Source organism: Convolutriloba macropyga, chromosome 4, assembly GCF_964194025.1.
Source record: "Convolutriloba macropyga chromosome 4, txConMacr16.3, whole genome shotgun sequence".
NCBI classification, from domain to species: domain Eukaryota; kingdom Metazoa; phylum Xenacoelomorpha; order Acoela; family Convolutidae; genus Convolutriloba; species Convolutriloba macropyga.
This window is the reverse complement of record NC_134471.1, coordinates 32,104,088-32,119,298: the sequence shown is the minus strand read 5'-3', so window position 1 is coordinate 32,119,298 and position 15,211 is coordinate 32,104,088. Positions and strand designations below refer to the sequence as shown.

At 33.4% G+C, this 15,211-nt stretch overlaps 2 protein-coding genes across 7 annotated transcripts in view; one reads left to right on the top strand and one right to left on the bottom strand.

Annotated features, from left to right (window-relative positions):
• Positions 1–15,211, top strand: part of LOC142337623 (ubiquitin-conjugating enzyme E2-17 kDa-like) — a 461,614-nt gene that overhangs the window by 115,506 nt on the left and 330,897 nt on the right. The gene's annotated exons all lie outside the window — the stretch shown is intronic.
• Positions 1–15,211, bottom strand: part of LOC142337620 (glutamate receptor 1-like) — an 82,011-nt gene that overhangs the window by 62,593 nt on the left and 4,207 nt on the right. For 3 of the 6 annotated variants that reach the window (XM_075386981.1, XM_075386986.1, XM_075386987.1), the window contains exons 2-3: positions 4,388–5,604; positions 534–704 (exon numbers count right to left, since the gene is read on the bottom strand). In XM_075386981.1, the coding sequence (XP_075243096.1) occupies positions 534–704; positions 4,388–4,508 (292 nt within the window). In that variant the 5' untranslated portion in view covers positions 4,509–5,604. Of the gene's footprint in view, positions 1–533; positions 705–4,387; positions 5,605–7,348; positions 7,526–11,971; positions 12,317–15,211 lie in introns of those variants that run through there. The other 3 variants (XM_075386982.1, XM_075386983.1, XM_075386985.1) reach the window with 3 other exon arrangements.

Genomic DNA, 15,211 nt, shown 5'->3' with positions numbered 1-15,211 from the left:
AAAAACTCTGTTTCGTCTGTGCATTAAAACAAACATTTTTTAATTCGAACAAAAAATACCAAAAAAACGGCTGGTTCTAGCATTCTGTTAAATCAAAAGAATGTATGAAAATCTCTGGCAAATACAGTGACGCTGAATCAAATGAAAAATAGTACAAATTGCAAAAATAATTGACATGAAAAAGAAATATAATCTTCAAAAAATAAGAGCAAAACAAATTCATGATGCTTAAAAAATGACTTTGATATTAGAGTTTTTATGTGAAAATTACGCAGCCCAAGCTCTTGTTGTCAAATTAAATACCAGAAAAAAGTATCATCGAAAATTAAGTGTTTCACTGCACTTAAATTGTTTACTAATCACAGTGAAAATGAACGTAGCACTTAATTATGAACTTCTCAGTCACGTTTTACTATGCGGCTATTTTATGAATATCTTTTTTAAACCCTGCTCAAGTAAAAAAATGTATGAGTACAATATACACCGAAAATAGTATAAACTCTCAACCTTAAAAGGTTGATTGTTCTACTTACATTGGCTGCTAAGATTGTACATGTCATCCTTACTGACAATAACTTTGATTGGTTCCAACTGCCTATCTCTCCCATCTGTTATCAAACCCCTCTCAGAGTCGTCCAGATATTTGTCGTAAGCCAATTTCAGCACCTTTGCTTCCAATGAGTCGTTTTTGTTGAACATAAAGGCTAAAACGAACATTTGCAGATTTATCACTCGAAGTTTGAATCATTCAAGATATGCAAGTTTATGATCAGTAAGAACACTTACAATTTATTGCGAATCTAATATTCAATAAGATTAAAATCTAGTATTCAATATATCAATATAATGTTCAATATTCAATAATATTCAAAATTTAATATTAATTTGATAAATTTGGTAAGAATATCCCTTTCTTGAAACACATAAAAAACTGATGCAAGAATACTTCCTGAGCTGTATTTCAATTTTAATCTCACAATTTGTTCCTGAGTGATTTGAAAACTTTAAAAATGTTAAATACTTATCTAACACCCGTTCCAAATTTTCATTGTGTGAAATCTCGAGATAAAAGGATATTTCTATTCTGTAAAGCCTTCCAGATGCCTTATCGTAAAAGATCTTATATGACAACTTAAAAGATAAACATTTCGTCTCAAAAAATCTTCAAAATTTGACCTTTTGTACTATGAAAACTCTTTGAACAAAATCTTCGTCTTGTAAGAAACTGGAAAGCAGATAGAAAGACAAATTAATTTTAATTCAGATATCAGAGCCAACCAAAATTTTCAATTTTTATCTGAAATTTTTTTCTTTACGACATTACATAATGAAACGTCCAGAATCACTGGGGAGATTTTGAAAATCATATAAAAATTACTACAACAAAAATGATTTATAGATAATTGATTAATCTATACTTCATTTTCTACTCAAACTCCTCCCAAATATTATCAAAAACTCAAACAAATTGAGATTTCTGCATGCAAACTATTGTTTCAATTTTCTCGCAATATTGTATCAAACACTCTTAAACCTTAGCCTGGTTTCACTAACTTGAATGTTTCATCAACTTTAAAGGTTAGATATAGCATAAGAAATACCAATCATTAAATTACTTACAGTATTTCAAATTTCAAGTTAATCAATTTGTTCCTAGAAAAAAACTTCAAAAATTTTGCTCAGCTAATGCTGGAACGTTTTTTATTTACTGACTCCATCTTCAAGTAATTATTTGATATTTTTTGTGAAATAACGTCGTCAAAACTTTGTGTAAATCGGGCAATCTGGATTGAAATGTTTTGCTTTTGCTAACGCTTAGAGTACAAAAAACCAAGTGGCAACCAAGTGCATCTCAAATGAAAATTTCAATCGTTAGTCATACAGGGCTTGAACGCAAAAGCAAAACCGACAACATATAGCTGCAGGAGTGATTTAAATTTATTTAACTTCCTCGATATTGTTTTGTTAAAAAAAGCTTCACAAAAATTGTGCTTTTCCATTTTTCATCACTTTTCGATTCGCCAAAAATTTTTCAATCTCGGTGTCCTGTCATTAATAGAGAAGCTAAGTCTGGCCGATTTTCTTTAAAAAATGACAACAAAAATTACCAAAACACACAATTATTGCTTCAAAGTCACACATGAAAATAGATAATTAGAGACAATTAGAAAACAATTTGAAAATGAAATATCGGTTTCAACTATTGGTCAAATTTGCCAACAAAAAAAAACAAATGTAAATTAGCGCCAGCAAAAAAAATATCAATAAATTAGAAGTATAAATTTGACTGCATAAACCTAAATTTTTGTTTAGTGTTCCGTTTGATTGTGAAAATTCCTAGAAAAAGGAGTTTTGGTCAATAAATTAAACAATTCTTGTCAATAGTTTTCGTTCACTAGGAAAATAAAGTATTGATTTTTAAAAATTATGCTAAACATTTTTTACTCAACGACATTGGAAAAATTAAATGCAATATTCGTATAAACTTTACAAAGTGAAGAAAGTGATTGTGAGCAATTTCATGGTTAAAGCACGTTAGAACACAAACTAAATTTTAAAAAAGTATTGCATAAATATAAATAATAAGTCGTTCGAACAAAGAACTGCAATAAAATATTCACCGAAAATTTAGAACTTTGTTGTGTTGAGCTGCCGGAAACTGTTTTGCATGACATGGTATCAAAGTGGTCTGCTGTTTCGAATATATGATTATCATATATTGCTAACTTCAAATTGCCCAATTAATTTGCAAAAATTTTCGAGATAAGGAATTTTTCAGTATGATGTTGCACAAAATTATTTTTTACAAAATCTAATTTTTAAATAAAGTAAAAAGAAATTACTTAATTGATAATTGAAAGTAACAATTGCCTTCAGAAAAATAGTTTAAACTTTGCTAATTGCTTGAAAATTCTTCAAATGAAAAATTAGAAAATTAAAATTTAAAACGGTTTTTTAAGTTTTTTATTAACTGTTCAATCAATTTTCTTTGAAAAATTAATTGCTTAGACCAGAATACTCAGTTTCAAAACAGGGGCAATCGGTTCAACAAAACAAAACAAATGTCATTTAAAAAATTGTTGTTAGACATGGATCGTTGTATGCTTTTGTCGACAGATAATCAAATGAACGTCAGGGGAAAAGATCTGCAGATAGGAACCCCTTCTAATGCTAACAAACTACGGTTGTTTTGGTCTTAAAAGTAAATTTCTATCAATAAACTTTCAACAAAGTATAAGTAAAGTTTCACCATGAAAGTGGCTTAAGACATAATTTTCATGATAATTATTTAATAGGATTTTTCGATTTTGAGCTGCATGTTGTTAGTTGTTCTCCTGAAACTGTAGTTGATTTTGATAGTGGAGTTTCCTAAAAGTTCATCTAGAACTTTTATAACATAGCTTTTTCTTGGATTTTCGAGACTCCATTCTATCGATTTTCTGGATTAGGAGAAAACTTGCTAAACGATGACGTTTGCTTCCACAGAAATTGACATTGCTATATGTCAGACCTCATTTGAGTTCAGTTAACTGTTGCATCGGTTTCAAAAAATAACATTTGTTAATATTGGCAATTCACTTAAAATTTCTTTTCGTTTACCAAAACTGGAAACATTAAGAAAAAAGTCAAACAAAAATTAAAATTTAAAAAAGACACATTATTCTAGAGAACAAAATAAGCTCGTTTCCTAAGTGCACAACTGCAAAAAAATTGCGTATCCTTTTATATCAATTTCACTAAGCTCAATTGCTCCCTTGAATTTTTGATAAGGAGATGTCAACTAGCAAAAAAAACAATTTAGCCATGAAACCAAAATATCAATTTGTTTCAAGGCTAAATGGCAACAGTCGGAAAGTGCAAAATGCTCATATTCATGACAAGTTCACAATGCTGTATGGAGAAAACAGAGTCTCTTAAGCTACAAAAGTTTTTGTTATCATCGGCTACAAAAAGGTTCTGAAAGCACAAAAAGTTATTTATAAAAAAAGTCGGGCTGTTTTATGCGGTTTCTTCGGTGCTTAAATTAAAAATCGATGGAATCGGATTGAGTTTATAAATATAAAAACGAATGTTTTCAAAACATTGATTGATAATAATTTTCATTTAAATAAAGGCCTTTTTCCATCAAATTTAAAAACAATTTCGACATCTAAAATTTTCATTCTATTTGAGGCAATTATCGGGTCATTTATGGGATGGCAACCATTTGCCGAGATAGATTTCCTATTTTTATGTCTGTAAAGACGCTAAGGCGTGTTTTGCAAAAAATGGCTGCGATATGAGAGCCAACTATGAAGTGCTACTTACGATTACAATTTATCGGTATCCTTATCAATTTGAAAAAAAGAGAAAAAATGAGAAAGCCATATGCATGATTTTTACCTACCAATTTTTTCTTTTGTCGAGAAAACGCCACTCTGGCAGTTCTCCAAAGTAATGGATGATGTAAAGCTGATAGGAAGAAATAACATCCAGATAAACATAATCGTCGACTTAATTTCTGTCATTCTGTCAGTATTTAGTCCAACAATAATGAACTTCAACTAAAATTATTTCTACTTGGGAACAGTCACTAGGATAAAGTGAACGAAACGTGATAAACAAATGGATAATTGAAGATGAGTGGTTGATTGAATCGTTTTTAAACAATTGAAGACATAAATAACCTAAAAGCAAGTCGTGCTTCAATCACGCGCTTCTAATCACTTGAAATCAGATTTTCGAACAGGCAGAACAACAGCAAAAACTGTCAACTTAAACAAAAAATGGGGCTAAAAACGACTAGGGATGAAATAAACGTGGGCTAACTAGGAGAGTTTATAAGTGTTATAACTAACTGGACTTATTACGCACTGCAATCTAAGCACAGTTTGGACAACAATTGGGGTCTCTATCTGGGTACGTAAAACATGTAGGCGCTGGAAGACGAAGGCGAGCAGGGTAGGAAATTATAATTCAATTTGGGGGACAAGAGTTGCTTTATTTAGCTGTTAGTGGAATTCAGCTCTTTCTGGATTCGTCGCTTCTGGCTGTGCGTTAGTAACTGATGGCGCTGTGAGGCTTCGCTGGATGCTGGTGGTCTTTTTCTCTCTACTGGACTCTCTGGTCTTATTCTTCCAGTGCTACTCTGGTCATCAAGCGAAATGCCACTTCCCAGTTTCCTTAATTCCCACGGGGCAGATCGTGGTATTGCATAACAAATGACCGGCTAAATGCACACACATTCGCATAAGTAACACCACCACAACTTAAGACAAAAGGCGGCGGCTGTAGTTTGCACAGGTTTGTATGCGAATATATCATACAAGGATGAATCTATAAGCGAGTGCGACCAATGAGAAGGATGTTTGCTTTCCTTGTGCAGTTGACATAAATTATTCCGAATATGTGCGATGCTTTATCCACCTTTATTGTTGTTGAGAAGCGAGTGTTTACGACGCTTGATACGATTATTGTACCTCAAATAGAGCCGCTCCAGCTTCAAACTTCCTTATTCCTATCATACTAGCAAAGGGTTGAATGCTGTACGTGTGTGGTGGGTTTATTGATGCAGGTCTTCAAAGCGGGGCCAAGTTTGCCAACTTCTTGTTCAAAGTGGGAACCCTGAAAGGGGCAAAGTTAATTACAGGTTGAAAGAGAAGTTGGAAAGCAAGTTGAGTGAATATATAATAAAATAAATCAGCCCTGACGGCCACGGAGAAATTCAATAAGGTAAATTTTACAAGTGGTCTCAAAAACGCCCTCCTAAAAGTGGGACAAATTTTTCTTATGAAGGGGAGGGGGAGGGTGATTGCAAAAAATTTTTGGGTATAAATTAGGACTCAACCCAGTGTGGGTGAAATTTCCTCCTCATTTTGAGCCGACTGATTGCTTGATTGGGCATAGGAGGAAGGGATAGGGTCCAATTTACCCGACTTAGAGCCCAAATTACCCCCTATTTAGGGCTAAGATTCCGCCCGCAATCAGCGAGATAATACTATGCATCTTGGCAGGTTGATTACAGAGACCACTGAATATTTATGAGCATCGCACAATAAAGGCCACTGTGAGAAACAGTTTATAGAAAAAAAACAGGGCTGAAATTGCAGAGAGAGTATACATAGGATTGTTTCTGGGTAAAGTAGCTACGTTTTGGGTAAGTGGGCTAAGAGTGGTAAGAGGCAAGGATGAAGAGATGAGTTGAGGGAGAAAATTAGGAATGGAAATTAGGGAATTGATGTGCAAATTGGAATAGGAATGAAATTGGGGGGAAAGTTGGCTCCTATTGAGGATTAAGTGACCAAGTTATGCACCCGAGGGATTACTAATTAACATGTGCCTTCTTTCTCTCTCTTTATCTCTCTGTCTCTCGCTGTCTATACTCATTCTTACCCACTACCATAACCATCTTTTTCTATCTTTTTAGCCCAACATCTTTTTTCTGTCATATCTCAATATTCTCTACTACTCCCTCTCCTTATTTCTGTTCTATTTTACTTTTGAGCTGTTTCGCTCAATATATATTTTCACAGCATCAAATCATAAGACATCTTGTGTATCGATATTTCATCCTACAACTTTTTTGTCTCTTTGGATTAGACAGCGCAACCTTACCACAAGGTCGAAAAATAGACACAAAACCTCAAGGGCATAAAAGTATGTAATGCAGGCTCGAGTTTTGCAAATCGTAAGCTTAGTGTTGTCTTTTTTAAACCTTGCAGGTTTAACTAATCAAGACAGCTGTCAATATATTTGACTGAATTTTACACAGGGCACGTATAAAAGGTACACTTTAGTTTTAAAAACTTTCTGTCTCAATCGGCCGAAAAATGTTTAGGCTAAATGAACTGAACTAGATCGTGTTAGTTGTGGTGATGGTGGTGCTAATCACCATGTAACTTTTCTCTGTACAACTGCTGGTGTTTAGTAGTTAGCCCTTTAGATACACGCCAGTTGCAAATACCCCCCCCCCCCCTGTCCGCACCCCGCACCCGCTTACAGAGAGTTACTTTCAAAAGAACAGCGTAGCAACTAGTAGCATCAGTGAGTAGAATCTAAATGAAACAGTTATAATGCTAGCCTAGTTAACAGTGCGGGGGTTGTCAAAGGTCGAGGGGAGGGGAATTCGGGGTGGTGGTAATCTAAAGCCCTATTTGCATTCCATAGCCCCCTGGGAATGAAAAGTGTCATGACTTACCCTTATACTACACTACACTACACAAACCATAGCTACTTTCCCCCTATTTGGACCCAAAACCGCCACTAAATTCCCCACTGCCCGCTTTTCGCCTTCCAGCTATTATGAATGCCAAAAATACAGCTATGACGAAAAGGCCAACAGTGTAAAAAACGGAAAGAGATCAACAACCACGCGTAGTGATAATTTGTTCATGCTTGGAGCTGAAGTAAAAAGCGAATAATTGCGCACATTGCGCTGTTCTTTTGTGAACAAATTCTGTAAAAAAACACATAGAGAGTAAAAGTGGGAATGAATAACGGAAAAGACTGTTTTTGAATCAGTGCTTTTTGCAAGTAAATATAAATAATACTAACAGACGAAAAGGATGAAAAGGAGAAAGAGAGAAAAATAGAGAGAAAGAGTGAGTTTAGAGAGAGCACTACTGTAGCTATGTCCAAATCACGGCAATGTTTACAACGGCATTGTTTGCACAATTTAGAGGGAATTAAATTAAATTTTAACTACTTGTTAAGGAAAAAGGGAAGGAAGGGAAATGAGGCTCTGCTGTCTTCTGCTTCATCTGCCAAAGATTCCTCCTCACTTAAAGACAGCAGCAGACAGAAAATATTGCTTAAATTAGACGGCGACCATTTCATTCCTCAACAAGAGAAGACCACTCTCCCATCAAGAATACAAACAACACACTCTCACGTAAACAAGAGCTTCTATTGTTTCGTTTGAAAATGAAGAGAAGAGGTTGTTTGAAGCGCAGAAACTAAGATAAACTGATTAAGTCTATCGAGTTTATGAATACCTCATTTAACCTCTGCCACAAATTCAGGCCATATGCGTCACCAAACGAGTAAAGTCACTGACAGCCACAAAAGTCAATTTTATTTAAACAGTTATAAATGTCAGTTAAGCTACCGTTTCGAAATTTAAACCAACAGTTGGCAAAAGAAGGAATAATTTGAGCAGAAAATTTTATCATTCTGTGAATAAATATTGATTACGGCTCTGATATTTTTGCTGCGAAATTTTTATCTAAGTTTGGTTTTGAACCCAAATTTAAGGAGTCCTACTAAAATGGTTATTTTGAGTTTGAAACTCGTTTTTTCATAAGGATTCAGCAGCTAATTTATCTTCCCTTTTTCTTTGACTGACGCCATTAACCTGCCCAAGGAGTAAAATATCCCCTGTTCTTATACAACCTCTACTGTGGTCGGATCTGCTTTGAATCAACATGAAAATTTCCAAAACTGTGGCCCAAATTGCTGATAGGAATTGAATAATAAATAGTCAATTCCAGTGTCTGATAAGCATCCTCTTCTCGACTGCTTTGTTGTTCATCACAACATCTCTATTGACAACTGCGCCTTAGAACAAAGAGAGCGTGGAATCAACCAAATCAACTTATCAAAAAATGGCGCAATTTAGATAAAAATTTTAGTTTTTCGTTCTATTTGACATGTCGAAAATTTGTTTCTTCATATTTTCCCAAACTCCTATAGATTTTTTGCACCAATGAGTGCCAAACTGGGACCAAATATTTGTATTAAACAGGATTATTTTGAAACAAAGTACTTAATATTGTTATTTTGTATATATAAAAGTTATCAAGAAAAATAATCAAGAAATTTAAATGATTATTTCTTACATTATTTTTGTGCTGTTTTCAAAATCAGAAATGTGCGTTTAAAAGTTTTGCCTATCTTATCCTAAATTTTCTTTTCGTTTCATTTTCATTTTTCCATGAAGGTTCATTTAGTTCCTATTCATTGATGCAGCAATGCAATTGTCACAAAACAAATTGCTCATAAACATCATTTTTGTTCGAACCCTCCCTTGTAAGCGTGGAACTATATGCTCAACTGGGTTTTTTGTTCAGTCAATTATGGCTATTCGATAAATCAAGGTAGAGAGCCGTGAACGGCATCATTAGAAGGCCTGCCCAGCGTAGAATATATAACTTAAAAGACTTCCAAGTTTAGTTTTTTTTCCACAGATTTACCGATAATGAAAATTTTGCAAACATTTTTTGGTTTCCGTTGTTTTTATTCACAATTTCAGTGTTTTCGTTTAAATTTTCGTGACTTGTCAACAATTTGTTTTAAATGTTACTGATAGAGCTTTTAATTTTACCTTCGAAGACAGAGGAGTTTTGTTGAACCGTTTGATCGTAATTTTGCACTAAGATTTTAGCTAAGTTTTTCAAAATTTAGACAATTTTCTATCAAAAATGGCACCAAATTTACTCTATCTCTAAAAAGTGCTCTTTTTATTTTTGTTTCCTGTTACAGAGAGTTCTGGGAAAAAAATTTGCCGTTTTTCGCCGATTTCACTTAATGAATACACTAAAGTTATTAATTATTTTACATATTTTGACTTTTTGTCGAATTATCCATTTCACTAACGTTTAAAACAATTGCGTGATTTTAAAGGACGAGCATCAACATCAGGGGCCACTTTATTTTAGTTGTGGATTTTTGAAATCCAAAATTTTTGCGCATTATATTGAGGCGCTGTCTTTTTTACTAATTTTTTTTGACACTTTGCTTTTCAATGTCATTTACCGACCAGAATTCTTTAAACTCTAGGCGCTATTCATGATACATCTTGTTTATATGTAAAGGAACCAAAAATGCGCATTATAGTTTCAGTCATTATCCCATGGTTTTCGTTTGTTTCAATAATGCGTTTGCTTTAAATTGTTTTTTTTATTATTTGAGTACCACTTGTGTTTGTTGTTATTTTGTGGTTCCATGACTCAGTCTTAATAATGGCAGGTCCAATTTGTTTACTCGAGAATAACAATTTATTTGATGTAGTTCTTTTAATTGAGAGTTGTGAATTTATGGATGTTATTACTTTTAAAAAATACTTTATTTCAAAAAATAATGGTGAATTTTTGAGCTTTGGTATTTTTTTTAATTTTCTGCCAGCGTCTGGCTGTTGATCAGCAATAGAGGTCATTTTTTATTTAAACCATATTTTAGAATTCATTGCTGTTTTCTATTTTAAGTAATATTTTGTTGGCTTTTGGCTTTAATACTAAGAATTTTCTTCAATTTCTTTTAATTTTTGGATATTAGCCGTATTTTGGGATTCTTTTCTTCCCTTGTAACATTACCAAATTCAGGACAGGTTGAATAACACACCAATAGTGATGAAAAAAGGCGCAATTGAAAAAATCTAATGCTTTATTGGATAAATTTCGGTTTTATTGGCTTCGACAACATCTTCGCTCAAAAGATACACGAGTTTTTGGATTCTACCTGCATTGATGGTTATTTTGGGTAGTCTAAGGATCTATTTTGTATCATAACAGGTTTTAGCGACTTTGTATAGAAGTAGAAAGAAACCTGTTCAATTTTTTTCATTTCATAGCTAATGGTTTTCATGATCTTGAAAATAATTCTTTTCAAAAAAAGAAAAAATTTACTTTAACTTCGTCTTTTTTAGTTTTTCTGCCTATTTGTCCCCTAGTGACCTTGTGCACAGGTGCAATATCATTTCTAGGAACATAAATGTTACTATTTTTAGTCTAGGCTTTATCTGATGCTATTGAGATTTTGTTAATAAGTGCTTTTCTATAGGCATTGAACTTTGGTCATAAACAAGTTATGACCAACGTAATATTTTTCTTTTCTTGTGGTCTCCACAATGGCTAGTCTCATCGGCCCGCTAATGTAGCATTGTTAATTTTAGTTAGAGGTTTGATTTTTTAAATCGGTTTATTTCTTCAAACACTACTTTTTCGGACAGTATGTGAACTTGAAAAGTTTTTTTTATCTCTTTCTCTCATTTGGTAATGAGTGGGGTCAGAACGTTATGCTCGAATGTTAGTTAACGAGCCCTTTTTATATACTAATTCTCTGATTGTTTGACAAAAAAATCAAATCTGAAGTTTTGAACTTTTGTTTTCTTGATCTTTGAATTTTAGTCAATTTTTATAGGCAACGAAAATCACTTGTCATCAAATACTTTAGAAAAAACCTTTGTTCTAAACAAACTTGAAAATTAGAAAGATCCACCGTTCCTCTTCTTTTTTTTTCTCTTGTTCTATTTTCTCGGAGGTCTATTTATTTCCTCTTTTTTGCAAACGCAGTGCATAGTTTTCAACAATGTGGTCAAAAATTGAGTAGTAATTAAAAATTTTTTGAATTCAACTTTAGCTATAGGAAACTTGCAACACTTGCATAAACCCTATCAAATTAAGTGTTCCTCGCGAGTGAGCAAATTTGCGAACGATCAGTATCTAACGGTTCTCAAATTGGTTTGTCATTAGACAGAAAACATTAACAAGAAGTAGCAACAACATAGCAAAGGAACACCTCTTCGGTTTGTTTCTGAGAACTTTTGATTTACTTGACTGTCTGTTGAGCTTTTTCCACTTCAACAAGTATCAAGAGCTAATTAAAACAGCATGACAAAACAGTTGTCAACTATTGAAATTTTAAGCCAACTGCCGGCCAAAATCTACTCTCAATTTAAGGCGATTGATTACAAAAATGTGAACATATAATATTCACAGATGTCCTTGAACGGTGCTACTTTTTACCACAAAACCCTTTTCAAGCCCTTATTATCCCAAATTTTGAATGTTGATTGTACCAGATAAATGAAGATTTAAAATCGGAGCGTAAAGTCTGTGTGTGTATGTGTGTGTGTGTGTGTGTGGGGGGGGGGGGGGGGGTTGAGGTGAAACTAATATGGATGAAAAACGAGGCTCTAGCTCTTAAGCTGAACGTTTAACTACCATAATTTTCGATAAAATTAAGTCAAAGTTTGAAGACAAAAAAAACAACTCACGATTATGAGAACTGAAAACAGAAACACTAACAGTTTCTTGCGTTCTGATGATGGACTGAGCAGTAATGGAGTTACGAGAACAAGCAGAAGTAAAGAAAAGATTTTCTTCAACAATCGTTAGAAATGATATAATTACAGAAAGCAATGGCGAATCTCAAAGTCATAAAAAAGCAAATAATTCCCTTGATTTGTGCTTAGAGGTAAGCAATATGGACAGGATGAATTCAAACGCTGTGATTTATGATTCCCACGGAAGGAGAAGTGGGTTCTCATTTATGGAAAAGAGAAAGAGGAAAAGAGGGTTAAAAGGAGTTGATTTTATCAGCCCCACTGCTGCTACGGCTGTTTTCACTCTGTTTTTGTTCACTGTTGGTGATACAACATGGCTACAGGGGACGGGGGCCTCGGTGGGTATGATAAGAGGCCGAGGGGGGTTATAGTGTCACAATCAGACCACTGTGCTATTTGAGCAGTCATTCTACTAGCATATCTTAACCCCTACCCTTACAACTAACCATTTGCATCTACCCCAACATCAGCTCACCCCACCTTTACTTTACTAGTAATGGCACCGCTACTATTGACTATTAACAACTATTATCACAACAATTGTTGTCACCGCCGCTTTCACTCATACACACATATAGCAACTGCAACAACTAATAGAGGGGAGAGACAGAGAGAGAAAATATTCCAAAAGAACAAAGAAATGAAGAAAACAACAGAGCGAAAAATCAGGAAAGGGTTAGAAGGATTAATTGGCCTTAAAAAATTATTATTGCTCCCTGTTTTTCCTCTTTTTCTTATCTTTCCAATATCTCTAATCTGCTGCTTGTTTCAATCTTTAATATTAAAGTTTACCTAATACACGTTTAGTTATGCAACTCACTTTAAATCACTAATCTGAAAAAATATTGCGTATCAAAATGGCGGCAGAGAGTAATATTTTGTGATTGAGTTTTGTCCATAGCTTCAAATACTTTCAATTGATAATGTAGCCCTAGACGGGATTATCTATCTGAGTTACCTTATAAGATATTTTTAACGACATTAAAATCAAACAAAAAATTTCTTTTATTTGAAATTAAAAAAAACTTTATTGCGTAAAGCGTTAAATATCAACTGAAGATGGTGAAAAAAACAAAAGCAAAATTCACCATGCCATCTGGCTGTCAAAATCTGTATATAGCCTATAAGATAAGTTTGATAAAGTTTGACAAGAAGCACTACTTGTTCAACGTATGGTAGTCCAAAAAATGAAGCCTTCAGGAATAAGGAAGATCACAAAAATGGATTATGAAAGATTCCCAAGTATAAGTAAAATTTCAAGTAAGAGATGCGAGTTTGAATTCAGTACTGGTTCGTTTTCAGAGTAGTCGCGCTTGATCAGACCACTTTATTTACTCCTATAAAGAGATTTTTTGATTAAAATAGAAAAAATCCCTGGAAATGACCAATTGGTTTTGTCATTTTGGAAAAAAACTCGGATATCTCCAACAAATTTTGACTGCCAAAGAGAAGCTAGTTTTACTTTTACATAGTTGCAGGGAATCTCAATTACGGGCTTCCTGGCTCATACAGGTGAATAATAACAACTCGATTAAAAGAGTACACACTTTTGGCTTAAAAATTTTGCATACTTATGAATCATGTTATTATAAATTCAGCACCAAGTGGATCATAATAATATTAGGTTACAGCAGAAGTTTTTATTTTGGTACAAAGTTCAATCACTTTGCTGGAAAAAGAGAATTTATATTTTGAAGACTTGAATGTGGACATAAAAGAGAAACATGGATAACTTCCAATGTGGCTAGCAGATTTCTTATTAAAAATTAGTTTGATCTGATTTAAACAATATTTACAAATTCTAACTTTAGATTTACGGGTTGAAGATAAAAACAAAAAATTAATAATCAAATAAAATTCAAATATTTTAGTGAGTCAGACAGTCAAAATATTATAAGGAAAGCGATTGTGTTTTGTCTTATGAGCTATTGGAACTAATCGGCGTCAGCAGATAGTAGAAAAAGTAACAAAATCCGAAAAAGTGACAGTTCAAATTTTATCTGAGATACAATTTTCAGTGGCAGCAAATGTTGGAAATGGAGTGGGAGAAAAAGAAACTTCGTAACACAATACATATTTATGAATATGGTGTTTACAATCATATTTTCGGCAAATTGCCAGAAAACCCGTCAACAACTTTAACGGCGGAAGCAGAGCAATTCAATTGAATTGCAATTTTGTGATAGCTGCGGTGTAACGCAGACTAACGCGAAGATTAGGTTTTTTTCGGTTTAACTACTCAATCTCAGATGGCCAAGAAATATTGTCAAGAAATTTCCTTATTATTTTTCCAGCCATTTCTTATAATAGATCACTTTTTGGGAGATGTCAAATATAGATTTATAACAGATCAAAATTTTACAGTTTTGAGTAAATCTGAGTTTCAATTAAAACACAAGCTTTATCATTCCACGCATAAATTGCTGTTGAACAATTTTATCTTTTATCAGAAAGTTAGAAGTGATTATCAGCATTATTTTTTCGCTAATTTCCAAAGATTCTGCACCTATCTGAATATCTAATAATCAGCAAGCTATGTTAACCAATTGCAAGATAAAAATGAATAAATGCTCATAAATTCCGATGAACAAAAATAAATTTTTTTATTATTCAAATCAATAATATGATTACAGAATATCAAATACTAATGTAATGGTGTTTTATCATCTCACCATTTATACCTAGTTTGAATTGATTTCTAGTTTGGTAAGATTATCATATGACATTGGCAACTGAGTTACGGTCGTCAGTGCCAATATACAATGACGGCCGTAATTATCAATAAAAGTTTAGTCAAGAAAGCTTATTGGCAGAGAGAGTATCTTGCGTTGGATAATTTCTCTTGTCATTTTTAAACAATAATTGTTTTCGATGATCAGGGAACTTTTACGTTTAATCTTTCTGCTTCAATATATTGTCCCAGAAAAAATGATATTCATCAGATATCTGTCACCTGATAGCTGTAAAGTAAACTTCTGGCTTCCATAGTCAAACTGAGACGGTTAGCTTGCAAGAAATTTGGAGACTCTTGCAACAGTAAGCATCCTCTTGCAATTTTTTTTGCAGGAAACTTTCAAGATCTTACAATATAACCGTCCTCGTTCATCTAGGGTTGTTTGCTAAAGTCTTCAATCTGGCTCTCTCATTTATGTTTATTTATAAAATCGGTGA